General features: G+C 47.3%; 1 protein-coding gene across 2 annotated transcripts in view; it reads left to right on the plus strand.

The window, feature by feature from the left end:
- Positions 1-27086, plus strand: part of HCK (HCK proto-oncogene, Src family tyrosine kinase) — a 34085-nt gene extending 6999 nt beyond the window's left edge. For both annotated transcript variants that reach the window (XM_036924732.2, XM_036924731.2), the window contains 12 exons: positions 5238-5355; positions 7060-7102; positions 7461-7563; positions 8342-8440; positions 11551-11654; positions 14588-14737; positions 15069-15221; positions 16650-16829; positions 17593-17669; positions 21700-21853; positions 23771-23902; positions 26580-27086. In XM_036924732.2, coding sequence (XP_036780627.1) covers positions 5239-5355; positions 7060-7102; positions 7461-7563; positions 8342-8440; positions 11551-11654; positions 14588-14737; positions 15069-15221; positions 16650-16829; positions 17593-17669; positions 21700-21853; positions 23771-23902; positions 26580-26782 — 1515 coding nt within the window. In that variant the 5' untranslated portion in view covers position 5238 and the 3' untranslated portion in view covers positions 26783-27086. The remainder of the gene's footprint in view (positions 1-5237; positions 5356-7059; positions 7103-7460; positions 7564-8341; positions 8441-11550; positions 11655-14587; positions 14738-15068; positions 15222-16649; positions 16830-17592; positions 17670-21699; positions 21854-23770; positions 23903-26579) is intronic.
- Positions 27087-27861: the final 775 nt, after the last annotated feature.

A 27861-nucleotide genomic window follows, 5' to 3' on the forward strand; every position in this document is an offset into this window, starting at 1 on the left:
TGGTTCATTCAGAAGACAGGAAACCTGAGGACAGGGAGCTGTAGGGCTCTGCACCCCTGAAACTCTTAAAGGAATTGGCCCTTGATGGGGAAAGACTTTTTCCCCAACCCCCATGCCTGAGCTGTTCCGAGAAGGGAAAGTTCCTCTAACTGGACAGTCTTGAGCCCTGGGCCCCTGGCAGTCTGCCTTCCTGAGCTTCCTGTTGGGGTTCCTCATCCCTCCTTCACCTCCCCCCACCCCTGCAGCCTCTGGGGCTGACCCCAGTGGAGGATAAGAGGCAGGACAGCTGGGTTCACTTTCTACCTGCTACTGACCCCGAGGACCCTCTCTGCCATAGGCCTCCATTTCCCTATCTGAAAAACTGGTTCATAGTTCTGGTCCTGCTGACTTCAGCCATGCATGTTCAGGCCTGTAGAGGGTTGAGGACAATACATTCATTCACTCCACCAGTGTATATGGAGGGCCTAATACATGCCAGGAACTTTCTAGGCATGGCTTCCATGACATAAGCTTTATGAGGTCCATTTCTACACGTCCTCACCTATTCTAATGGACCTAGTACCCTCTTTCTCTTCTATAAAAACCTGCTATCAAAGAAGTATTTGTCATGAGTCATTTACATTTAAGTATGAATTACAGTCCCTTATAAGAATTTCCTCTGCACTGGGAAAGACTCTGAGGTTTCAGTGGGCAGAAATCCAACTCAAACAGGCTTAAGCAGAAAAGGGAGGTTATTGGCAAGTCCGTGAGCACATCACCTTCAGACGGGGCTGGATCCTAGGGCTTGGGGGTCTGTATTTCTCCATGTCTTGCTTCGGCTTTGTAACTGCAAGCCTCATTTCCAGCCAAGGCCAATGGATGAATCTCATTGGCCCAGACTGAGTCACATGTCCTTCCCTGCTTCTATTACTGCAAATCTGATTAGCCGGACTCCATCACAGACCCACCCCTACAGCCAGGGGTTAAAGTCAGCTGCACTTCAATCCAGGAATTGAGAATGGGGAAGAAGTGGTTCCCAGAGGAAACTGGGGGGAGCTGTTGGCAGAATAAGGGGGAGCAGATGCTATGCAGCAAAGAACTACAGAGGTGTTCTTCAGAGAGATTATCATCCAGTCTCTTGCTTTCTATTTGGGGAAAATGAAGGTCAGAGAGAGATTGGGACTTGCCTAAGGTCATGCAGTGAGCTTGCGGCAGAGGTGGAAACAGAATCCAGGGCTCCTCACCCCCAGCCCTCGAAGGCCTCTGCTTGAGCATAAAGACTCCTAGAAAACCACTCCACACGATGTCCAGGCAGGGTGCTGGCCTCTCCCCCTTGGGCTGGACTCGGGGTCTGCAGGGGGCACGGAGGCCCCACAGCCAGCACCATGACTGTGGGAAACAGTCATGGCGGGAGAAAGGCAATGACCTTTCTCATTTCCCTCCCGTGCAGCGCCAGCAGAAGCTGGGGGCGAGGCGTGAGTTTCAGGTTCCCGGCGTTTAGCGGAGGCCTGAGGAAGTGTCTTTGCCAGGGGTCGGCAGTTCTAGACTCCTCCGGGGCTGCATGGGCCCCTTCTGCTCACACAGCCTGGTTTGAGCCACATAGATAAGAAACGTGTGTTCAGAGGTTTTTAAAAGCCTTTCACATCCCTGTCACGCAGGATCTCAGGCCAAGACTGAGAAGTAAGTGTCTCCTATTCTCCAGGGAAGAAAATGAGGCTCAGAGAGAGGAAGTGACCCCAGGAACTCACCCAGGAAGTGACCCTGTAACTTACCCCAGGCTACGCAGCCAGTCAGAACCACAATCCAAACCTGAGTACTTAATATATAAATGTGTGTGTTCTGACCACTCCACTGACTGGCTGTTCCCCCACCCCTCTCCCTCTCCTGGGCCTCCCTATTCCCTGAGACACAGCAATACTGAAATTAGGCCAATTAATAACCCTGCAATGGCCTCAAAGGAAGGGAAAGAAGGGAGTGTTCAAATGAAAGGAAGACTTACTGTCTCATTGTAAATTAAAAGCTAGAAATGATTCATCTTAGTGAAGAAGGAATGTCAAAACCAAGACAGGTTGAAAGCTAGGCCTCTTGCACCACCAGTTAGCCAAGTTGTGAATGTGTAGGAAAAATTCTTAAAGGAAATTAAAAGTGCCATTTCAGTGAATACACAAATGATAAGAAAGCGAAAGCACCTTATTGCTGATATGGGCAAAGTTTTAGTGGTCTGGATAGAAGATCAACCAGCCACAACATTCCTTTAAGATAAAGCTTAATTCCCAGCAAGCCCTAACTCTACAATTGTATGAAGGCTGAGAGAGGTGAGGAAGCTAGTGGAGGTTGGTTCATGAGGTTTAAGGAAAGAAGCCATTTCCATAACATAAAGGTGCAAAGTAAAGTAGCAAGTGCTGATGGAGAAGCTTCAGCAAGTTATTAATGAAGATGGCTACACTAAACAACAGATTTTCAGTGTAGACAAAGTGAGCCTTTTACTGAAAGAAGATGCCATCCAGACCTTCACTGTTGGAAAGAAGTCAATGGCAGGCTTCAAGCTTCAAAGGACAGCCGGACTTTCTTGTCAGGGGCTAATGCAGCTGGTGATTTTTAAGTTGAAGCCAATGTTCATATGCCATTTCAAAAATCCTGGGGCCATTAAGAACTATGCTACATCTATTGTGCCTAAGCTCTGTAAGTGGAACAACAAAGCCTGGATGACAGCATATCTGTTTACAACATGGTTTACTGAATATTTTAAGCTCACTGTTGAGACCTACTGCTCAGAAAAAGATTCCTTTCAAAATGTTATTGCTCACTGACAATGCGCCTGGTCACCCAAGAGCTCTGATGGAGACGGCAATGACATTAATGTTGTTTTCATGCCTGCTACAGTATCCATTCTGCAGTCCGTGGGTCAAAGAGTAATTTCAACTTTCAAGTCTTATTATTTAGGAAGTACATTCTGGGCAGAATAAACTGAAAACCTTCTGGAAAGGATTATCATTCTAGATGTCATTGAGAACATTCGTGATTCATGGGAAGATGCCAAGATATCAACATTAACAAGAATTTGGAAGAAACCCCAACCCTTATGGATGACTTTAAGGGGTTCAGTATATCAGTGGAGGAAGTAACTGTAGATGTGGTGGAAATAGCAAGAGAAATGGAATTAGAAGTGGAGCCTGAAGATGTAACTGAATTGCTACAATCTCATGATAAAAGTTTAACAGATGAGAAGTTACTTCTTATGGATGAGCAAATAAAGTGGCTTCCTGAGATGGAGATCTTCTTGAGATGGAATCTACTCCTGTTGAAGATGCTGTGAAGATTGTTGAAATGACAACAGAGGATTTAGAATATTACATAAATTTAGTGATGAAACAGTGGCAGATCCTGCCTAAAGCCATTTACAGATTCAACGCGATCCCTATCAAAATACCAACAGCATGCTGGCGAGGATGTGGAGAAGGGAACCCTCCTATACTCTTGGTGGGAATGTAAATTAGTTCAACTGTTGTGGAAAGCAATGTGGAGGTTCCTCAAAAAGACTAAAAATAGAAATATCATTTGACTCAGTAATTCTACCCCTAGGAATTTACCTGAAGAAAACAACATCCCTGATTCAAAAAGACATATGCACCTCTATGTTTATCACTGCACTATTTACAATAGCCAAGATATAGAAGCAATCTAAGTGTCCATCAGTAGATGAATGGATAAAGAAGATATGGTACATATACACAAGAGAATATTATTCATCCATAAAAAGAAAAGAAATCCTCCCATTTGCAACAACATGGATGGATCTAGAGGGTATTATGCTCAGTGAAATAAGCCAGGTGGAGAAAGACAAATACCAAATGGATTTCACTCATTTGTGGAATATAAAAACAAAGCAAAACTTAGGGAACAGAACAGCAGCAGACTCACAGACACTGAGAATGGACTAGTGGTTACCAAAGGGGAGGGATTGGGCAGGGTGGGTGGGGAGGGAGAAGGGGATTAAGGGGCACTACTATTCTCACTCACAGTATAGGTAGGTCACGGGGAAGGCAGTGTAGCACAGAGAAGATAATTAATGACTCTGTAACATCTTACTGCACCGATAGACAGTGACTGCAGTAGAGGGGGTGAGGACTTGATAATATGGGTGAATGTTGAAACCACTGTGTTGTTTATGGTTGAAACCATCGTAAGATTGTATATCAATGATTAAATAAATAAATAAAAGCAGTGGCAGGATTTGAGAGGGTTGACTCCAATTTTGAAAGAAGTTCTACTGGGTAAAATGCTATTTAACAGTATCACATGCTACAGAAATATTGTTCATGAAAGAGTCAATCAATATGGTAAACTTTACTGTAGTCTTACTTTAAGAAATTGCCTCAGCCACCCTAACCTTCATCAGCCACCACCCTGATCAGTCAGCAGCCATCAGCACTGAGGCAAGACCCTCTACCAGCAAAAAAACTATGACTGAAAGCTCAGATAATGGTTAGCATATTTTAGCAATTAAATATTTTTTAATTAAGGTATGTACATTGTTTAGACATAATGCTATTGCACACATAATAGACTACAGTATAGTGAAAACATAAGCTTTATAAGCACTGGGAAACCAGAATGCTCACGTGACTCTCTTCATTGTGATCTTTGCTTTATTGCGGTGGTCTGGAACCTGAAATATCTCTGAGGTCTGCCTGTATATAGTAATAGCACAGTTTTACTTTACTGTTTACTCTGAGCCTGACCCTATGCTGAGTATTTCCTCACCCCTTGCTTTCTCATCCTTCTGACACCCTGTGAGGAGGTTTCATTATTATCCCCAATTTGTTGATGAAGAAGTGAAAGTGGGGAGCATAAGTGAGGGGGATTGTAGCGAGGTGCTGGTGGTGTGGAGGGGCCGAGCGTCAGCTCAGGCTTTGACCCCAGGGCGGGCCATGCCCACCAGCCGACGCTGCTCCAAGGCTCTACCTGGTGAATTTTGATGATCCTCATGATTTATTCTCTGAGTAAACTCCCCATTGCAGGAGTCCTTGTAGCACGACTATGAGAGTTTGTCAGCTCTAGGCAGGTGCATGGCAGTCGTGGACATGGGGAAGCCCAGAAGGGGCGAAGGCAGAGTAAGCAGGGCTGGCAGTGGGTGATAAGACAGGGAAGGCGATGGGGAGCCAGGCTGGGAGCAGGGGGCCTGGAACTCAGCGTGGAAGACTCCCCTGCGTGGGGCTCAGGGCAAGCCAGACTCACTTCCCTTTACTCTGCTGCAGGATGGGGTGTGTGAAGTCCAGGTTCCTCCGAGATGGAGGCAAGGTCTCAAAAACCGAGCCTAGCAGCAACCTACACAGCCCCGTGTATGTGCCTGATCCCACATCCACCGGCAAGCGGGTGAGTGAAGAAAGAAGTGGGGAGTCCAGTGGCCAAGGGGACTGCCCCATACTGCCGGAGCAGCCTTCTTTCTTCCCAGGGGCAAGCAGGGTGTGTCTGCAGTGCAGTGGGGCTGACCAGTCACCAGCATCCCTGACTATCCAGGATAATCTGCACTGAGCACCCAGGACAAGGAAGTCACTTCTTGTCATGCTTCCCATGAGCCTGGGCTCCAGCGACCAGATCCCAGTGGGCACGTCGGGCTGTGCGGTCACATAACCAGAGCTGAGAATAATGAGTGAGCAGACTAGTAACAACAGCAGTTGAAACAATGGTGGTGGTGGTAGCATCAATGTTACAGCAATGACAATAATGACAAGGACGGTCATAATAGCAACAGCAACACTAGTGGGGTTATAACACAAGAGCAGCAGGAACATGGCAGAAGTAGGCAATAACAGAAGTGGTAATACGAGACACAAGGTACTTACCTTACACTTATGCAGAGCTTACAACGAACCAAGCTCTGTCCTCAGTGCTTTACCACAATTAACACCTTCCATCCTCACAGTAATCCTATTGCAGGTCACAGTTTTTATTATACCCGTTTTTTACAGATGAGACACAGATATTAAATAAGTTGCCAAAGGCCACGTGGTTAGTAAGGGGTAGAGCCAGGGCTCACACTTGAGCAGCGCAGGTGCCAAGGTTGTTGCAGAAAGAGTGAGAAAAGCAGGTGGGAGCCGAGTGCCAAGGGCAGCAGAGCAGTAACGGTGGGAACTGCAGCAGGAGGAGGCGTGGGGGCAGCGGCTGCCAGGTAGCAGCCCCACTAGTTAGGGGCGCTGTGGTAGTCAGGGGAGCCTACTGTGGTAGTCGGTGGGAATAGAGGTGTCAACCAGAGCACCAGTAATGAACATGACAGGACCAGTAGCAGTAGTTGTTACCATTCTTTGACCATCTCAGTGTTTCTCTAACCTGTTTCTTTGAAGCAATGTTTATAAGTGTGTGACACGAATATATTCCCTTTAAGAAGAAAAATCACCAATTGCAATTAAGGCTACAGTTTCTTCTGACCAATGTCCCCCTCCCCAGAGTGGGGAGTTTGGGGTTGATCCTTGCAAACCTTTTTCCATGAATTTACACTCACACATATATAGTATGTGTCCACAGAAAGTATTTAGAATGTGTGTATGCATTTTATATAAATGTATCATATTTATCTTTCTGAAGAACTAGCTTTGCTCACTTGACAGTGTATCTTCGAGGTCTAGTGGTGTCAAGAATAGAGCTCCACCTCCCTCTTACAAGGGCTGCTTCGAGCACCACAGTGTAGGTGCCAGTACGCCTTTGGATGAACACTTAGGTTCTTTCACATATACAACAGAGCCTGTATACTCGAGACTGTACATAAAGACAGTTTCTGCAAACAGATCTTGGCAAACACTGATCTAGACCAACCCCCTCAATGTGCATCAGGGCAAGGGACAAGCCAGTGTCCCCCGTATGTACAAGGCTGAAGGCCACAACCCAGGAGACCTGGAGCCTTGCCATGGCTGTGCCCCTAATGTGCTGTGTGAACTTGGGCCTCTCCTCAGCCCTCTCTGGCCTCCTCCCATGATGCACAGAGCTGGGATGAGATGCTCTTGGGTGTCCTTTTTGACACAGACCTTCATGGTTTCCCACACACCATTGGATTTATTCCCTTCTCCCATTTCTTTCCCACAGCGGCCTGACATCAGCAATGGTAACCCATCAGGACCTACGGAGGGTAAGTATTTGGCAAACACGTGGGGTAGAATCTTCTGGTATGTAGAAGATCAGGTAAGGTTCTTAGAGCTTAAGGCAAAAATCCCAAACAGTCAAAACTACCCTTGAAAATCCTCTAAATTGCCCCCAAAGTACTTCATACAGGCTACTATGTTTCTATAATACTGTTCAGCGACATGAACAAAACACCTTTAGCTTTAAACTCTAGAATCACACCCAGTATGGCAAGATGCTTACTTACACCATGACAGACACATCAGTGGGTCTTGGACTGGGTGCCAGGTGTTGGAATGGGAAATACCCAGGGCTGTGAGGGTGCTCAGATAAAGCCTCACCATCCCATGTGTCTTTCTTTCCAGCTGGTTCTGAGGACATCATCGTGATTGCCCTATATGATTATGATGCCATTCACCATGAAGACCTCAGTTTCCAGAAGGGGGACCAGATGGTGGTCCTGGAGGAGTGAGTCCCCATCCCACTCCCTCTAAAATATACCTATGTCCAATACTCAATTATACTCTCTTCTGTGCTTTAGTAAAGAACCTGATGTACTATCTTATACTAAGGTGTCAATGACTCACAAGAACCTGGTCATGCTAGAAGAGGAAGGGTTTGCTGTTAATGTGGATGAAGGCCGCAGTAAAGAGGGTTGTGTACTCACAGTGGTGCACACCCAGGCAGGGATGAATGGTGAGGGTACTTTCTCAGGAGGGCTTTCCTCAAGCTCTTGAGATTTAGTTACAGGCTTACCTATGGAGTGGACCCTGTTGAGGTGACTGCACTCAGAAACCCCTGGACCTCTGAGTTTGCTACCTCCGATCCCCTAGTTTCACCAGCAGTGGGTGTAGTGTCCGCTATGCCCTAGGACCTAGGAATGGGACTGGTCATGTTGCTCAGACTCCTGAGCTCACTCCCTGGCGCTCTTGGCCCTAGCTAAACCACTGTGAGTTTGCCATGGGCAGGGCCCTGCCTTGGGTGTGGCTAGGAAGGCCAGAGTAATATATCCAAGGAAAAAGAGTGGGTCTGTGGGCTGTGATCCTTGGCTATGTAGAGGGGTCTATTGTAAAGATCTCTACCCTAATCATGGGGTATGTGCTAGGGGCTGGGACAGTACTGGTCCTGCCCTCCACCCTCCCAGCTTCCTGGGGCTGGGGGTATTCTAGACCAAGGCTAGGGGGCCCAAGAGGATCAGGAGAGTCCTTCTGCCCTCCTGACCCGTGTGTTCCCTCCTGTCCCTCAGGTCTGGGGAATGGTGGAGGGCTCGATCCCTGGCCACCCAGAAAGAAGGCTATATCCCAAGCAATTACGTGGCCCGTGCTGACACTCTGGAGACAGAGGAGTAAGTATTCCATTTTCCTGCCCTCCAGAAGGAAGATGAGCAAATTCCCCCCTCAGGGCCTTCGCGCTCACCGTCTCCCACTATTTGGCACACTCTTCCTGGGGCTCTTTGCCTGGCTCGCTCTTTCTCATCCTTTGGGTCTCAGAGAGGACTTCCTGACCACCCTGTCTAAAGAGGGTCCCCTCTGTAACTCTCTCTCTCATGGAAACTTGTTTGCTTCCCTTCTGAACACTTCTCACCGGCAAAAACCATGTATGTTCTTTGGTTGTTCACATGTTCACTGTCTGCCTCTCCAGCTAGAATGGAGCACCTGAGGTCAGGGACCTTGTCTGTCCATTGCTGCATCCTTGGCACATGCTGGCATGTAGTAGGTGCTCAATAAATGTTCACTGCCTGAACTACACTGTCATGCCAAGATGGTCTTCTGAGAAGTGAGCCCACCCATTCCTGGCCAGTCACCCCTGTTTGATTCATTCAACAAAGATGGGCTACACCTCACAAGGCCTAGTGCCAGACAGGGGGCTGCAAGAACAAATAAGACACAGCCTTACCCTCAAGGAGCTCCCTGTAACCCATCATTCTTGGCTGCAGGTTCTTCTTTGTGTCCAGCTTGACTTTGAAAACATAAATAGTTATACTCCATTCATTCATTCATCCAACAGATACATTTTGAGCACCCAACAGCCCTCTTCCCGGGATACTAGATGACTCACATGGGGTTCCCACCTGGAGATGTTCAGCGTGGTGGGTGAGACTGACAAGTGAAAGGGTGACCACACTGCAGGGTAGCAATAGATCCAGTTCAGAACCAGCCAGTCAAAAAGGTGAAAGATGCCAGTCCCCATGGTTTTATCTCCTCTGCCTCTTCCCTCTGTCTAGATAGCTGAGGGTTTAGAAGGAATGCTTACCTACTACAAATGAACATGTTTGGGTCTTTCCCATCTTAAAGTCACCCCCTTGTTAGTGCACACGAAATCTCTTTGCCCTGTGAAGTCTCCCCTTTAGTGGCCACGAGGAAGCCCCCTCTTCTACTGCTGATCCTTCTGCTTGGGACCTCCCCTCAGCATACTCCCTACATGCTGCAGGGGGTCTTGGCTGCTTCTCTCTCCTTCTAGGCTTTCTCCTGAGGCAGATGGTGTTCTGGCCTCCAAACCCTCCCAGACTCTCTGCTCTGCACCTGGCACCTCGTAGCAGCCTTGGAGGAGGCTCACCCCAAAGGCAACATACTTGCTAAGTGGCAAGGGCAGGGTGCAGAACACATGCACGGTGGGGTATCATTTGAGAACAGAGGGCATACCCTAAATGGGTGGTTCTGAAACTTGAGGGCACCAGCATCACATAGAGGGCTGGTTAAAATGCTGGTTTCCAGGCCCCACTCCCCAACTAGCCGATTCAGAATTTGCATTTCTATTTCTCAGGTGAGGCTGATGCAGCTGGTCTAAGGACACACCTGAGAAACACCAACCTAAACGTCACTATCCAATTCGCAGGGCACTCACAGAAGCAAGAAACTTCTAACAGAGAGTGCCCCTAGGCAGGGCAGCTGGGACACTGGGAATCAGAGTGGGAGAATCTTACTTCCTCCCCGGCCTTAAAATAGGCAAAAATTCCAATGTTTCAAAATGCCCTCCCCAGCCTTGAAATAGGCAATACTTCCAATGTTGCAAAATGCAAATGGTGTGGAAGGACTGAGAATAAAGAGCGAAAAGAGTCTTCCCTCCACCCTCTCCCCAATCAGCCACTTTGCCTTCACCCAAAACAACCAGTTTCTTGCAGTCCTCCCAAATGCTTTAGGCTTCTATAAGAAAATACATATATCTGCCGTTATTTCACACAAGTGGTAGATAATCCACACACTGTTCTGCACCGTTTGTTCAGATCTTCCCTGCAGCACCTAGAACATCCTTCCTTGTACAGGTACAGAGTGTCCATCACGTAGGTGCCCACCACCCCTATCAGTGATCATTTGAGCTGCTTCCAGCCTCATATGACAGTGAATCTCTGTGTATATGTTGTTTCTTCCTTGTGCAAGACCTGTGGGATGACTTCCTAGGGGTGGGAGTGCCAGGAAGACAGTTCTTCTGTGTACTCTGTAACATTGCTTGGATGTTCATAAATCACTTCATAAAACGAAAGCAAAGAAGGCAGGTGGGCAGTGTGGCATGGTGATTAAGGGCATGGAAAGTGGTATAAAACTGCCTGGATTTGAATCCTACCTCCACCGCTTCCCAGCTGTGTGGCACAGGCAAGTTACTTGCTCTCTCTGTTCCTCGGTTTCCTCATCTATAAAATGGGGACAATAAGGGCATGTTTCCATAAAGTTGTTGGGTAGATAACAAGAGCTCAATGAAAACTGTCTTTCTCCCCCATATGGTACAGAGGAAACAGAGGTCCAGAGAGGGAAAGTGACTTGATCAAAGTCACACTGCAGTTTTGTGGCTGGGCTGAGGCCTGCTAACCTCTGGTCTGGGGCTTTTCCCATCAAAGTACATGAACCACTCCTCACTCTACTGAGAACAGGAATGGATCTGGCTGCCACCGCTTGGACTTTTCCACCCAATATCCCAAATATTCAAGGAGAAAAAAGAAAAGCCCCAATGATATGATAAATCTCACATTTTAGCTTAAAAATTCATGCCAACTTTATATTCCATGCTGTATACACAAAAGGGGATAAACTGTGAGGTTAATGATGCTCAGGCCCTCACTCACATGTGCCCCTAAGGCTATGAGAGGATGCTCATGTGTGCTTGTCAAGTTTGCAAAAGTAAGATTTTGGCCACAGTTGGTTAAGATTGCTGTGTGTATCTGTTCGGTCTTTCTGCCCATCACCGCATCCCTTTTACTGGGTGGCATTGGAATGACCTATGGGCAATGCTGTGTTATTTTTCTTATTAAGAGCTCCCCCCATTGCATAAGTTTCAGTCTCAGCAAACAGGATTCACTCCTGATAAGATGTCCGTTCTAAGATCAGAGAACAGTTATTTTTCCCAAAAGAATCTGTGAGGAAAATTGGAAGCTACAGGAAGCTTCTGTATCCTGGTGCCTATGCGAGCGGGACAGGACTACCCACCCTGGGTTCACACGCTTCCCCTGTCGCTTTCCACCAGGTGGTTCTTCAAGGGCATCAGCCGGAAGGATGCGGAGCGCCACCTCCTGGCCCCCGGCAACGTGCTGGGCTCCTTCATGATCCGGGACAGCGAGACCACCAAAGGTGAAGCCAGCCCTCCCCACCCTGTCTCGCCCTGCAGGGGTGATCCACGCAAGACTGGCCACCATCCCTCCCTCGGAAAATGTCCTAGGAAGGGCTGAACGACTGACCCAGCCCACCGTGGCTGCCAGGTTTGGGTCTGTCCTATGCACAAGCCTGATTTGAGCCTTCTCAGCCCCAGTAGTTGCCCACTTAGGTCAGTGGAAGCAGCCCTGCGTGGTTATGGTCTCCAGAAAACAACATCCTGTGGAAGCCTGATCTTCACTGGCTGGTATTATTTAAAGTGTCCGTCACAAGGTATCTTGTCCACAAACCTGATGCCATCTCCCTCCATAAGGAGGGGGTAGAACAGGCCACAGGAAGAGCCCCAGGTCGGCCTCCTCTGGGACTCCACTTAAATAGCTCATTTGAAGCATTTGGAAGTTTCGATGTTGGCAACCTATTTCCCAAAATTCCTGTGTGGTGAGGGTGGCTGTCTGCCAGGTTGTTGCACAGAAGGCAAAACAGTACCTGAAAACATCACATAATTCAAACTGGCATCAGCTGAGGCGAATTGTCTGATAGGAATGAATGTGAGTAAGGAGTCTGGTGATTTCAGATTTCACACAGAGTGCACCGTTACTAACACGTTTAGACTCAAAACTGCTGGGTTCTGATCAATCAAGTAAACCATATAAAGTACCCTGAGCAAACGGTTTTGGGGATGTTAATCAAAGGCTCCTGCTCACCTTCTAGGTGTCTGAATTGGTGAAGCCTGAAGGTGGCTGGGATAACGCCACTCAAAATCAGGGTTTCAGGTTGTAAATGTTAAGGCTCCCAGGTTTCCTCCTACTCAGCCAGCTCTCTTCAAGCTCTCAGGGGAAAAGAAATAGGACAAGAAGGCAAAGCTGTACCCAGCCCCTGACTTCTCCACTCCAACTGTGCCCAGGACAGCTGAGGGACTGGGCTGGTCCACCCTGCAGACAGGGGCAGAGAAACCAAAGAAACAATGGTAGACCTATGGGGCAGGATGGTGAACCTGGTCCACTTTCATGCTAGCAGTACAGTGGCAAGTGAAGCCAATTTAATAAAACTTGCAGCAAGATGCCCTGAATCCCATCCTGCTACTTCTTGAATTCTGCCCCACCCCACCTAGTACCTGCCAAGCCAGCCTCCCCTTGGCTGGGCAGAATGGCTAAGAGTGAGGCCTGGAGCATGCTTCCTGGGTGTGAATCCAGGCTCTGCCACTTATTAGCTGCAAGACTGCAGGTGAGGTCCCTGGACCTCAGTCTCCTCACCTGTAAAATGATGGTGATACAAAAGCTCTACTTTGTGGCATTACTCATTCACTCATTATAATGAATATTATAATCTATTATAATTCACGTAATTATAATTCATTATAATGAATATTTATTCATATTTCATTCATTGTTTATTCATCTAAAGCTCTTAGAACCATGGCTGGCATGTATGGTCAATTGTTATTCATGTGATAATTTTAACCTCCTCAAAATCCTATGTAGAGACAGGCTGAAGACTTGCTCAAGGTCACACAGCCCCCAAAAATGGCAGAAGTGTGGTCAAGGACTTAAACACTTGTGTTTCTGGTCTATGGGAAGCTATGTGTATTAGATTCCTATTGCTGCTATAACAACTTACCCCAAACTAAGTGGCTTAATACAAGATAAATTTATTAGAGTTTTGGAAATCAGAAGTCTGAAATCAGTCTCCCTGGGTTCAAGTCAACGTGTCAGCAGGTTTAGTTCCTTCTGGAGGCTTCAAATCCAATTATTTGCCCTTTGCAGCTTCTGGAGGCCACCAGCGTTCTATGACCCCTTTCTCACATCTCTCCAACCTCATGTTTCCATTTTCACATATCCTACCACAGCTTTGAACAGCACAGGTCCTTATACACAGATTTTTCCAGTAAATATATTGGAAAGTTCTTTGGAGATTTGTGATGATCTGAAAAAACATTTTATTTTCTCTAGTTTACTTTATTGTAAGAATGCAGTATATATTACACATATAATGTATAAAATGTATGTTAATCAGCTGTTTATGTTATTGGTAAGGCTTCCAGTCAACAGTAGGCTATTCATATTAAGTTGGGGGCAGTCAAGTTATACATGGATTTGTGACCGCACAGGGGGCTGGCACCCATGACCCTGGGGTTGCCCAAGGGTCAACTGTACTGACTTTGACCTTCTTACCTCCTCTTATAAGGACCCTCTTGATTACATTGGGCCCCCCAAGATAGTCCACGATAATCTCCCCATTTCCAGATTCCTGACTGAATCATATCTGCAAAATCCCTTTTACCATGTAAGTAACATTTTCACAGGTTCCAGAAATTAGGACATGGACATACTGGGGGCTGTTATTCAGCCTGTCACAACATTAATGTTTACATTTACATGTCAATGTTTACATCTCAATAATTGGGCTGGATTTTTGTTGTTGTTTGTTATCTTTCTGTTTGTTTCTGACTAACCCGACTTTATATCAAACTGATGTGGCATCGTGGCTTTTGTGATAGATAGATAGATAGATAGATAGATAGATAGATAGATAGATAATAGATAGATAGATAGAAAAATAATAATGGAGATGATGAGGACAGCCAACATTTACTGAATATTTATATCCCAAGTACTTTATAAGCATTACTTCTTTTAATCATCAAGCAATAGGGTGAGGTAGGGAGGTATAATGATCGATTCCATTTTACACATGAGGAAACTGAGGCACCAGAAGGAGACATAGTCACATGTCCATGGTCTCAGAGCTGGATGTGGAGGAGCCCACATGAGACCCCAGGCAGCCTGACTCCACAGCCCACTCTGACCCTTGTACCCAGGTGCCAGGACAGCAGTGGCTTTACAAGGGGGTCAGGAAGGGGTCTCAGGTCCCTGAGATCCCACTCTTGAGGAGTTTCTCTCTGGCTAATGCAGGGAGCTACTCTTTGTCTGTGCGAGACTACGACCCCCAGCACCGGGACACAGTGAAACATTACAAGATCCGGACCCTGGACAATGGGGGCTTCTACATCTCCCCACGGAGCACCTTCAGCACCCTTCAGGAGCTGGTGGCCCACTACAAGAGTGAGTCCTGCCCAATGTTGCATCCCAACTGGGGTGGGCCCATCTCCCAGGAATCCTAGTCAAGGCTGCATGGAAGCCTCTGAGGCATACTGAGCTTTCCTGACCCTCCCCAGACAAATAGTTGCTTTGGATTTTCCTGAGGTCTTAAGCCTGTTGAGGAGGAGGGCAGAGGTGGCATCTCATCATGCCCTGCTCTGTTGGGAATGTTCCTGATGGTAACCCATTGGAACACTGGCCAGATACCAGTAGACCAGGCATGGAGGCCTCCAAGGGGAAGTCTCTGGCTAACTTGGAGCTGGCTGCCCTCGGCTGACCAGGGGCTCTGTTCCAGAGGGGAGTGATGGACTCTGCCAGAAGTTGACAGTGCCCTGCGTGTCCTCCAAGCCTCAGAAGCCATGGGAGAAAGATGCCTGGGAGATCCCCCGGGAATCCCTCAAGCTGGAGAAGAAACTTGGAGCCGGGCAGTTCGGAGAAGTCTGGATGGGTAAGGACCCAGGGCCACAGAGTGGTGGGGGAGAGGGGCGAGGGAGGCCAATGCCTCCAGGAACAGCCTGCGGCAAAGTGGGAATGCCAGTGAGGGCAGAAGGGGAGATTTGAATAATAACTGCAAGGTAGCAGCAGTCCCTCTGACAGCAAACCACATTGCCCTGCTATGCAAACACTGATTTCCCTTTGAGGCCAGGCCTGCTGGCATCAAAAACTTCCTTCTGGAAGGCAGGAGTCCTGGGTGAGGAATCACTCCCTCATATGGAGCTGGGACAGCCTACCAGTTTGGGGCTGAGGTAACATGAGGCCTCTTAGCATGATGAAAATTAAGAGGGGATAAAAGCAACTGGGAGATTATCAGGTGAGTTCAGTGTTGCCAAGTGATGAGCAAGCTGTTCTGAGCACCTGCCATGTGCCCAGCGCCATGTTCTACCCCTGCTGTTCTACCACTAATAACCTGAGAACAGTGGTGCCTGCTTGGCGGAATTACGAGGTACCTGGTGCCCTCTGCAGCATGACAAGCTGGTGAAGGTTTACAAAGATGCAAACACTTCAGCCAGAGACAGTAAGTTTAAAATGTATCAACTGCATTTATTGAGATCCTGCTCATGCTTAGGCACTGAATAAGAGAATGTGGCAGAGAACTTATGGAGAGGAAGGTAAAATGGATCTGAATGATGAGGCTGGAAAATAAAAAAAGTCCTATGCAAGGCCTTAGATGCTGAGTACAGGAAGACCTCAAATCTGGATTAGAGCTTCCTGGCAGCCAAGGCAAAAATGGACACACATGCAATGAGGAAATTTATAAAATTAGCAAGATAGAACAGGGGTGGGGTAAGGCAAGTGGGATTAGGGAACAACATGTGCAAAGTCCCTGTGGTGGGAGGGGAAATTGGGTTCTTGAGGGACTGAATGACATATAAGCTGATTGGTGGACAAAAGGCAAAAGGGCAAGTTATAGGGGAGGGGATGAAGAGGCTGGCAAAATGGGCAAGGCCAGATTATGTGGGGCCTTGTAGGCCCTGATGAGACTGGTATTTATTTTTAGAGCAATGTTAAAATTAAGGCATTTTAAGCAAAGATGGCATGTGTGTGTATGTGACATCTAAGCAATGTAATGAGGCTATTCTTTAACCTCTACAACAGCCCTTCAGAGGCAATGCTGATCACTTCCTCTTTGCAGATGAGGAAACTACAGCTCAGAGAGGCTAAGTGACTTGCCCTAGGGCACACAGCTAGGCAGTAGTGCACTGACCTTCCAACCCTCATATGTCTGAGGCCAAAGCCAGTATCTCCCCTTCCCTTTCTCAAGGCTGAGATGGGCAGAGGCTTTCTGGAGGAGGTAGTTCTGCAGCTGGGCCTTCCAGGGCGGTAGGGAAACAGCAGTGGGTTCTGACCACCTTTCCTGACCCCTGTCCCACTGCAGCCACCTACAACAAGCACACCAAGGTGGCCGTGAAGACCATGAAGCCAGGGAGCATGTCTGTGGAGGCCTTCCTGGCGGAGGCCAACCTCATGAAAACTCTGCAGCATGACAAGCTGGTGAAGTTGCATGCAGTGGTCACAGAGGAGCCCATCTACATCATCACGGAGTTCATGGCCAAAGGTGCCACGTTCTAGGGGCCGGGGATGCAGGCTGTGGCTCATACCGGTCAATTATAGACTCAAAGGCGACTCTGACATGATTCTTGCCCTTGAGATGCCCCCAGTCCGGCCAGGAACTCTTCTGACAAGTGCTTATTGAGCACCTTAACATACAACCACCCAGCCCCCCTGGTTAATGGGGTGAAATCATGTTAAAGGCATGCCGAGGAAGGGAGCTCACAGGGCTACCGGGAGAGGAGAATGGGGCCAGGGGATGGGAGAAGAGGCTTATGGTTTCACTTTGAGTTTCAGAGGCTGGGGTGAGTCCCCCGCTCATCAACTGCCTTCTGCTCTGGAAAAGAAAGCTGTCAAAGCATCCATTCCAGGATGCCCCAACCCTGCCTGCCCACGATCCAGGATTTTGCAGGCATTTTTTTTTTTAGGCCACCATTTCACAACCATTTCAAGCCCTGTCCATTTTTTTGACAAAAAGAACTCACACAACCTCATTCAGTGTGATTGGAAATCTCACACGTTTGTCATTTTCTAAGTAAACAATTATGCCAGCCTTATAAAATCAAGGCCGCAGTCATCCAGGTTCAGAATGCTGTCTTAAAGAATGAGTCTGGCAATCACAAAGTCATTTTGAAAACACTCAAATTCTATTTCTCAAACCTTGGGAGAGGTAAATTAATATTTTTATTTAAATCCATGACTAGGAACGATTGCCACCATACACTAAAGTAGTGAGGGTAGTAAAGTGTTGCTTCTGCTCCCGGCCACAGGAAGCCTGCTGGATTTCCTGAAGAGCGACGAAGGCAGCAGGCAGCCACTGCCAAAACTCATTGACTTCTCAGCCCAGGTGAGAGCCTAATGGAGGATTTGGGGAGGGGGTGGGCGCAGGACAGATAGTCAGTTACAGTTGACCCTTTGAACAACACAGGTTTGAACTGCGTGGGCCCACTTGCATGCAGATTGTTTTCATTAAATATCTTGGAAAAATTTTTTGGAGATTCGTGATAATTTGAAAAAAAACATTTTTCTTTTCTCTAGCTTACTTTATTGTAAGAATATGGTGTATAACACATACAAAATGCAAAATCTGTATTGCTTAAGTATGCTGTTGGTAAGGCTTCCAGTCAACAGTAGGCTATTAGTAGTTCAGTTTTGGGGGAGTTGAAAGTTGTAGGGGGAGTTTCAGCTGTGCGAGGTCAGTGCCACTCACCCCTGTATTGTTTAAGGGTCAACTGCACTGTAATAATAAAAATAACGGCTAATGTTTATTGAGTGCTCAGTATAAAATACTTTTTCTATGTGTATGTACTAACTTGCATGTACTAACTCATGTAGTTGTTACACCAACCTCATAGAGTAGGATTTTGTTATTTATTTTTATGTAACAAACTACTCCAAAGTTTTGTCACTTGTAACAACAATTTGTTGTTTCTCATGATTCCATGGGTTGACTGGGGTTGGCTGGGTGGTTCTTCAGTTCCACATGGTGCTTGCTCATGTGGATGCATTCTGCTGAGAGCTTGCCTGAGGCTAGGAGGTCTGAGATGGTGGCTCACCCTTCGGGGTCCCTCTCCATGTGTGGCCCCTCATCACTCAGTAGTCCAGCCAGCATGGAAGTGAGATTGCAAGAGGGAGTGTTCCGAGGGGCTGATCCCTAATGTGCAAGCACTTGAAAGTCTCTGCTTGCATCATGTTTGCCAATGTTCCATTGTCCAGAGCAAGCCCCACGGCCCAGTCCAGAGTCAGGGTGGGAGGGGACTGCACAGGGACATGAGTGTCAGGAGGCATCTTCCATTGAGGGCCACTATGTAACAGTCTGGCCACAGGCAGGTAATTGTCATTCCATTTTGCAGAATAGGAAATTGAGACATAGAGAAGTTAAGTTCAAATGAGGAAACAGGCCAGTGAGGTTAAGTAGCTTTGCCTAACTGCAGCGTTAATTTTGTGGGATACAGCAATGAACAAAACCGAAAGTACTGCTGTCTGCCCAGAGTTTACAGATATTAAACAGTTGCATCTCTTAGAGACCATGCCCCTAGTGATCTCCGCTCAGTGTCAAAAGAATGCAGTGTCCAGCAAAATAAATAATATACACAAATCAAATAAACACTTCTTTAGATCCCATTTTCTTTCTTATCTTCCCTTCCCTCTGCACCTGCTCTTGCCCCCAGCCTCAGTGCTTTTTACTTCTATTTTCTCTCATTCTCTCCTACCTGTGGAAAAACAGGGAAAGAAAGGGGTGCAACAGGGGTACTCAGCTGGAGCATTTAGCCTGGTCCAGGAGCAGTCCAGGAGGGCTTTCCAGAGGAAGTATCCTATAGGCTGACACTTAAAGGATGAGTAGAAGTTAAATAAATTAATTGGAGAGGGAAGGACAGAAGAAACTGCCTGTGCCAAAGCCCAAAGAGGAAAGGCAAAAGAGCTGGGCCTGGTCAGCAGGTGCCTGGGGCTGGAAATAATGAAGGGGCATGGTTTGCAGCCTGGAGTGTGTTAAGGGAAACCGGTATCCAGTCCTAGTGCTGGGCCTTCTGGAAATGCCGGAAACAGAGCTCATTTGAGTATGCAAATCGTTGGGTGGTGGGTGGGTAGGAGGTAAAAAAAAGGCTCTACTTTTCAGAGCCCTGAATACCAGAAGCATATGGAAATTAAGGCCTGGCATTTTCACTTCAATGGGCTCTGTGCCCCAGAAACAATAGTAAGGCCTGTTGCTACATTATAACCATCAAACTAGCAGAAATCTAGGGGTGGGGGAGGGGCAGCGGGGGGAAAGAGGCAAAATCACTCTCCCCATTTCACAGATGGGAAAACAGAAGCCAAGGGAGGGAAAGAGTTTCCAGACCGTTGGTATGCAGGAGCAGAGGTGGACTCAGGGCCCAGCGGTGGGAAGGCAGCAACCTGGGGACCTGGTGTTCACCTCCCCCTAGAGAGGAGGATTGGTGCAGTGGAGGGCACCCACCCCTATCACCAACTGGCTGTATGGCCTTGGTCTGCTCAGAGTCTCAGTCTCTTCATTTGTCAAATGAGAGATCTGAACCACATCTGTGGTTTTCAAGCTCAAAAGCTTCCTCCCTCCCTCCCTTCTTCCCTTCTTTTCTCCCTTCCTCCCTTCCTCCCTCCCTCCCTTCTTCCCTTCCTCCCTCCCTCCCTTCTTCCCTTCCTCCCTCCCTTCCTTCCTCCCTCCCTTCCTTCCTTTCCTTCCATCATATATAGTAGCTGGGTAGTTTAAATAGGTCAAGCAGAGCTGCTGACTTGAGAGGGTGCTTTTCTTTTGTTCCCTCACCCTCATCCCCAAAACAACCTGAGGTTACTGGTAAGATTCAGTTCAAAGAGCCCAATGCTGGAATATTGCTACAGGTCTTCCAGCTCTGATTCTGTGGTTCCCTAATACTCTCAGAAGCAAACCCAAGTTCCAGTGCCTGACATCATGGCAACCCACTTGGTGGTCATGAAATCCCACCACCTCATCGACCCCAATTCTTAACAACCCTGAGTCCAGTAAACCTATCCATTATTCATTCAGGCGCCAACCCCCTGAGAAGCCACACTCTGCAAGCACATGGGCTTAGGAGACACATAGAGTTTTGGTTTTGATCCCAGCTCTGACTGTGTAACTTTGAGCAAGTTGCTTAACCTCTCTGAATGCCACTTACCTCAATCAGGAGCTTTAATGGCCACCATTGAAGTGAATACTTTTGTGCCAGATACCGTTCTAAGCCCTTGATGTAGGCTTAGAGGATTAATCTTCACATGACCACTCAGAAGGAGGTTCTATTGTCATCCCCATTTACAAAGAAGAAAAGTGAGGCACAGGGGGGTGACATAGCATGCTTGAGGTCACACAACTGTTGGGGCTCAAGCTGAGCTGGTCCAACTCAAGAGTCACTTAGGCATTATCCTCTGCTGTCTCCTAAATGGGGTTAGTCCCACCTTGCCCCCACTGATGAGTGTCTGCCAGAGGCTACTAAAAAAATGGTAACTAGCAGCATTTGTGCCTGCTCTGTGCCCAATACATGGCCAAAAAAAATTCAGATAGAATGACTGATCAGCACACAGACCCTAAGCAGGGCTGCCAGAGTTCCTACCACAGTCTCCACTTCAACCAGTTCCTTACTTGTCTGGGATTCAGCTTTCTAATCTGTGACACACGGCTGCTAGCATTAGTACCTCCCCAAAGCACACAGTAAGTGCTATTTAAGCATTTTATAATAAATGAATAAGCTACAATGTCTGTCACTAACATAATAGCTGTTGTTAACTGTTCTGTTGTCTAAAGAGTCCTGTAAATTTCCCACAACCTCCAGACTAAGACCCTGCCTCACCACACCCCCTCAAACCTACCCCCAGCCTAGCAGCTACCCCAAACAAAAGCAGTCTCAAATTTTTGTTGAAGAGTCTTGAGCTTCAGACCTCAGTTCCAACAGCCACGAGTGACCCCTGCTGGCCACTTCCTGCAAGTACACCACCCGCTTCCCTCTGGCCTTGAGCCGGCTGGCGCCTTGGTTTGGTCAGTCTGGCCAGAGCCCCCACCCCCACCCCGTCCCGAATAATCTCACCAGATTGCACCCAGCTGCAGTCCTCCAGAGCACTGGAGTTCTGCAGTAATTAGAGGCATCGTGGGGCACAGGGATTGGAAATACACAGACTGGTTTCAGTCTGATTTTCAGAATTTTCCTGGTAGTGTGTTCTAGAAAAAGTGTCCCTCCTTTATAAAACAGAAAAGATGGTAACACCTGGCTCAAGAAACTCAAAGGCCAGAAAAGGGGGAGCTGGTGCACGTTCTCCTATTTTCTCACACTTGGACTCTGCTTCTGGGTGGGACCCACCTTGCACTGGGCCAGATCTGAGGATGAGGGTATCTCTCTCTGTTTTGGGTGGAGATTGCAGAAGGCATGGCCTTCATCGAGCAGAGGAACTATATTCACCGAGATCTCCGTGCCGCCAACATCTTGGTCTCTGCATCCCTGGTATGTAAGATTGCCGACTTCGGCCTGGCACGGGTCATCGAGGACAATGAGTACACGGCTCGGGAAGGTAGGGAACACTGCTGGGGGGCCTGTAGGGCCCACTTGGATGGGCTGAGTGTTGTCCATTGTGACCTATGAAAATGATTGGTAAAATGCAAAGGTCTGTTCCTGTTTTAGCTGTGTATCATTGAGCTTGATGGAGTCCTTCCAGATACGGTGTCCAGCCTACAGTCTCGCCCAGGGACTGATCAATTTTAGATTAAATTAGGCAAGTACAGGTTGAAATTAAGAGTAACAGCAACTTTATGCATAATAGACAAAAATTGGGAAGAATCCAAATGTCTGTAAACAGTAGAATAACTATAAAAAGTATGGTACATTCACATAATATTATGCAGCAATGAAAGATTGTAGACCAACACCACATGCCACAAAAAGGTTGACTTTCACAGACATAATAATGAAATGAAAGCAATCAGACCAAAAAAAAAAAAAAAAAGTAGATGCTGGATGGTTCCATTTATGTGAAATTCAGAAACAGGCAAACTTGTGTATGAATGTTCATAGCAACATTATCCATGAGAGCCAAAAAGTGGAAGCAACCCAAATGTCCACCAGCTGATAAACAGATAAACAAAATGTGGTTTATACCTACAGTGGAATATTATTTGGCCATAAAAAAGAAATGAAGTACTGATATATGCTACACATGGATGAATTTTCAAAAACATTATGTTAAGTGAAAAAAGCCAGACACAAAGTCTACATAGTATATGATTCCATTCCTATGAAATATCCAGAACAGGCAAATCTAGAGACAGAAAGTAGATTAGTGGTTGTCTGGGGCTGAGGTAGGGAGTTGGAAAGAAATGGGGAATGACTGCTATGGGGTTTTTTGAGGGGGATGAAAATATTCTAAAATTCACAACTTTGTGATTATACTAAAAACCATCGAATCGTACATGTTAAGTGGGTGAATTGTGTGGTCTGTGAATATATCTCAATAAAACTGTTAAAGAAAAAACAGGCAAAACTCACTTCTGGCAAAAAAGGTCAGAATAGTGCTAACCTGGAATGGGGCAGTATTGACAGGAAAGGGGTGGAGGGGCCTTTGGAGATGCAGAAAATGTTCTCTATCTTGATTTGAGTGGTGCTTACGACGGTACATACACATCTAAAACTGCATCAGGTTGTATATGAAAGATCTGTGTACTATATTTCATGTTGGTTATGATACAGTAAAAAAAAAAATCTAAACTAAGGGTAACCACTAAAAAATAAGAGTAGAATGTATAATTTCTAAACTAGGGGAGGGTAAGTGGGAATAAAGAAAACTTTCTCAATCCCAAGACAGGAAGGGATGGAGGAAAAAACCACAGAGAGCATTTTCAAACATTGACCATGTACTCGGTCATGAAGCAGGTCTTACCAGACTCCAAAGGACATGTATCCTGAGGACCATGTTCACGAACCACAATGGAATTAAAACAGAAATCACTAACCAAAGGTTAATTGAACCCACCCAGGCCAGGCAGAAGGAAGGGAGTAGACCACCTGGGGTAAATATCAGGGGTCAAGACTAAAATGTTCCGTTCCCTCACTCCCAGGGCGAGGGGCTGAGGCAACAGCTGTGACCTGGACTCAAGGGCCCCTAAGGTCCTGCTGCCCCTAAAGATTCTGTGGCCTCTAGGACTCTACTCTTCAGAAGCTGTCATTCACTGGGTTAGCAACTGAATCAACAAGGTGGCCCCACACTGTTAGCCCCCTGGTCACCCAGACCCCTCTGCCCACTGCCCCCCACTTTAGCCATCTGTCCTTAGAATGGATGTTTCTTGCTTCCACGGAGGCCAGTTTGAGGGAGATGGCAGTTCTGCCGGGGGCAGATGTTGGCAGCTGTGCCCTCTCCTGTTCCCACAGCCAAGCACAGACCCAGCCCTGACTGCTCCCCACACTCCGCCTGATTCTGCTCTGTCCAACCCCACAGGGGCCAAGTTCCCCATCAAGTGGACAGCTCCTGAAGCCATCAACTTTGGCTCCTTCACCATCAAGTCAGATGTCTGGTCCTTTGGTATTCTGCTGATGGAGATCGTCACCTACGGCCGGATCCCTTACCCAGGTGGGGAAGGGGACATAGACTTGAGCTGCTTCCAGGGCCCAGCCTGGCTCCCTTTTCTTGTCAGTGTGTCCATTCAGACTGAGTTCTGATCCTCACCCCCAGCCCCCTCTCACCTGGCCCATCTCAGTTAAAGTCACCACCACCCACCCCGTTTCTTAAGCCTTAAGTCTGTGGGCTTTCTTACCCCTCCTTTTCTCTCACGCTTTACCACATCCAAGAAGTCACAAGGTTCTGAGCATTTGACTCCAAAATATATGCCACTTTGAACTCCACGGTCTCTACCCACAACCAGGTCAACATCATCTCTCACCTGGATGGTGTGGTGGCTTCCTAATCAGCCTCCCCCATACCTCCCCTCTGTCCTACTTGGGACCAGAGGAATTTTTCTAAAACTGTGACTCAGACCTTGTGCCTTCTCCACCTCTAACTCTACAATGGTCTCCCATCATAATTAGGACAAAATCCCCAACTCCTAATTATGGCCCGCAGTCCTGCACGATCCAGCCCTACCTAGTTTTCCAGCCTTATGCTGTACCCCACCTCCAGTCATCTAAAGTACCACACATATCCCCAATGCTTCTCTTTAATAATACCCTATGCTGTTTCATTCATAGCATTCATCACAATTAACAAGTATATATTCATGTAATATTTCCCCCATCAGACTCTGAACTCTGTAAGGCCAGAAATCATGTCTGTATTCCTCACTGGTGTGTCCGCTGCCTCTGTGCCTGGTGCTTAATGGGTATTAGTAACTATTTGTTGAATGGATGAATGTCTCCCCGTGCCTATGGGCAGTACCATTCATTGAATAGACCACATGGGTATGCAAAGATATACCCAACATGTCTGGGACTCAGTAAAGTGTTGTTCCCTGTTCCTTTTTGGTTGGAATGACTCCTGGGGTATCTATAGCCAGAACCCTGGGGAGAGGGGGAAGGTTGATTTAAAGAGTCCCTGACTTTTTATAAATAGTTCTGAATTTCAATCCTGTCCCTGTCAACTATTACAATTTAAGAAATTCACTTCACTTCTCCTACCCATCTTCACCTTTAAAAAATATAGATAATGTTATCTACCTGGAAGAGGTTGTAAAGATTAGGTATAAAAGATGTAGACACTTGGTTCATTCATTAGTGTTTATCAAATTCCTAATGTCTGTTAGGCGCTGAGGATACAGTGAGAGATGAGTTCCCTGTTCATAGAAGCTTATGTTCTAGCCTGGAGGAATACACACTAAACAGACACACACTCAGCTGGAGATCACTGCTCAGAAAAAAATGAAGCAGGGCCATGTGAGAGGGAGTAACATGGGCTCCTGTGGGGCTTCCTAGCACCTGTCAAAACAGTTCATATTTGAGCTGGAAGACAGCCAAGTAAGGATCTAGGGAGACATTCCAGGTAGAAGGCACTGCTGGCTCCTAGGGCCTGAGGTATGCCTGAAGAGAACCAAGGAAGCCCAGGAACTGGAGACAAGAAGTGAGAGCAGGTGGCAGACGATGAGGCTGGCCAGGGCCAGGTCGGGCAGGGCGAAGGTGAAGAGTGAAGAATGTGGATGTCAGTCTAAGTGTGGGGAAGTTACTGGAGGCTTTTGAGCAGGGAGGTAGCATCCTCTGATTTCCATCCTTTAGTGATATTTGGGGTCAGCATGGACAGTGGATTGGAGGTCAGGGAGGAAGATGGTGGCAGCCACAGCAATGGTGCAGGCAAAGGTGGTTGTGGTGACAGAGAGATGCTGATGGGTTGGTGCTAAGGTTTCCAGAGAAAAAAGGATATGACTTTAATGTGGAAGGTGAGGGAGAGAAGTAATCAAGGTTGATTCTCCTGATTTTAATTGAGTAGCTGTGTTGGTGATGGTCTGAGGGTAGAAATCCAAGAGTTATGTTTTTGCCCTGTTAAATTTGAGGTGACTTGTAGGCATGCAAGCAAAAATGTTCAAGGAAGCAGTTGGATATACGAGTTTGGAGTTCAACACTGGTAATATAAAATTGGGATCATGATATTTAAAAGGTTGTTCTTAAAGATAACTAACATAAACGTTAATTTAATAAGAAAGTGGTCCCACTCATAGGATGACATTGAGTCTGGCCACCTTACTTTTGTGACTTGAGGGTGCAGGAGTAAAAACCAGGCAGTGGGTTATGCAACCCTGTATCCGTTAGGATGCATGAGGCTAAAGGACAGAATAACAGACTAAGAGGGCTGAAACAATAGGCAGAGCTCAGAGTCTGATGGGGGAAATATTACATGAATATGTACTTGTCAATTGTGATGAATGCTATGAATGAAACTGGCACTGGTGACCGGTTAGTTCCGCTGCGTAACAACTCTCAGAACTCTGGGTTAGCTTCTCTGTGATTGTCTTCCCCGTGTGGCTCTTGCAGCTCCAAGCACCACGTCTCAGTGCCTCGAGGAAGGAGGAAGGGTGTGTCCTCCAAAGCCTCTTTTCTAAAGGGGAGGAACACCGTTCCCGGAAGTCTCCCGGGAAACGCGCCCTCAGCTCCCATTGGCCAAAACTGGGTGCCACGCCCCAGCCCTCGCTGCAGAGGAGGCTGGGGAAGGGGTGTGTGGATTTCACAGTGGAAGGGGCCCAGCTCCCACGGGGAGCTGGGGAGTAGTGGTGTTGGGGGCTCTGGCCCCCAATCCCTCCCTTTTTAATTTCACGGCTCCTTCTCAGGGATGACAAACCCTGAGGTGATCCGGGCACTGGAACGTGGATACCGGATGCCTCGGCCGGAGCACTGCCCAGAGGAGCTGTATAACATCATGACGCGCTGCTGGAAGAACCGCCCGGAGGAGCGGCCCACCTTCGAGTACATCCAGAGTGTGCTGGAGGACTTCTACACAGCTACCGAAAGCCAGTACCAACAGCAGCCATGATAGGCGGGACCAGGCAGAGCCAGGCGCCAAAGCGATGCCTGTGAGGTGGCTGCAGCGCCATCTGCCTGTTGCCCTTCCCATTCCCAGACACCGCCGGACCTCCAGCCACAGTTCCTCATAAGTAAAGTGTGTGGTTTGGACTGGACAATCTCTTTTTGACTCTAGCAAGCCACAATCTGGCATTCTCAGGAGACCCCAAATTGCTATTGCTATTCCTGGGACAGCTGGATTCCTGTTAATGCTATTGGATGGGAAACTTTAAAAATAATTAAATATGTAAATAAAAGGTATGAATGCTAAAGGCTTTCCTAACAGGTCAGCTTTTCTCGTCCTGCCAGTTCCTGAATATCTACTTGCCTTTTTTCTGGACAAGTCAGAAGGGGGGAAGGGTCCTTCCAGAGCCCAGAAGCGAGAAGAGGCTTAAACAGCACAAATGTATTTTCTCATAGTTGCAGAGGTTTGAAGTCTGAAATGGGTTGGCAGGGTTGCTTGTGGGGAGAATCTGTTTCCTAGTTGTTCTGACTTCCAGAGGCTGCAAGCATCCCTTGACTCATGGTGCTCTTCTGCTCATCACTCCATCTTCTGCTTGTCATCACATCTCTCAGTCTCCTGCCTCCCTCTTTCACTTGTAAGGACTTCTGTAATTATACTGGACCCATATGGATAATCCAGACAAACATTTCACATCAAGAGCCTTAATCACAACGGAAAAGTCCCTTTTACCATGTATGGTAACATCTTCACCAGTTTCAGGAATTAGGACCTGGACATCCTGGGGACTGGGGTGGTGGTGGCATTATTCTGCCTATCACACTGGCACTGGGATACTGAATGGGTTTTTGTCTCCAAAGAACTGGGTCTGCCAAGAGGACAGGAATAATGTTTCATGATCTGGGACCCTGACCTTCCTGCCATACCACAGCAGTATGTGAGCTGGTTGGTCTGGTCTCCCCCAGGGCTGGGGGCTGCCTGCAGCCCTGGAGTTCCCATGGCCAAGCAGCCAGAATGGTTGTTGAGATGGTATCTACCATTTGCAGAATTCCTGAGGTCTGGAGGTACGGCTGTTGAGAGGTAACTAG

The sequence above is a fragment of the Manis pentadactyla genome, chromosome 5 (genome assembly GCF_030020395.1).
Source record: "Manis pentadactyla isolate mManPen7 chromosome 5, mManPen7.hap1, whole genome shotgun sequence".
Classification (NCBI taxonomy): Eukaryota; Metazoa; Chordata; class Mammalia; order Pholidota; family Manidae; genus Manis; species Manis pentadactyla.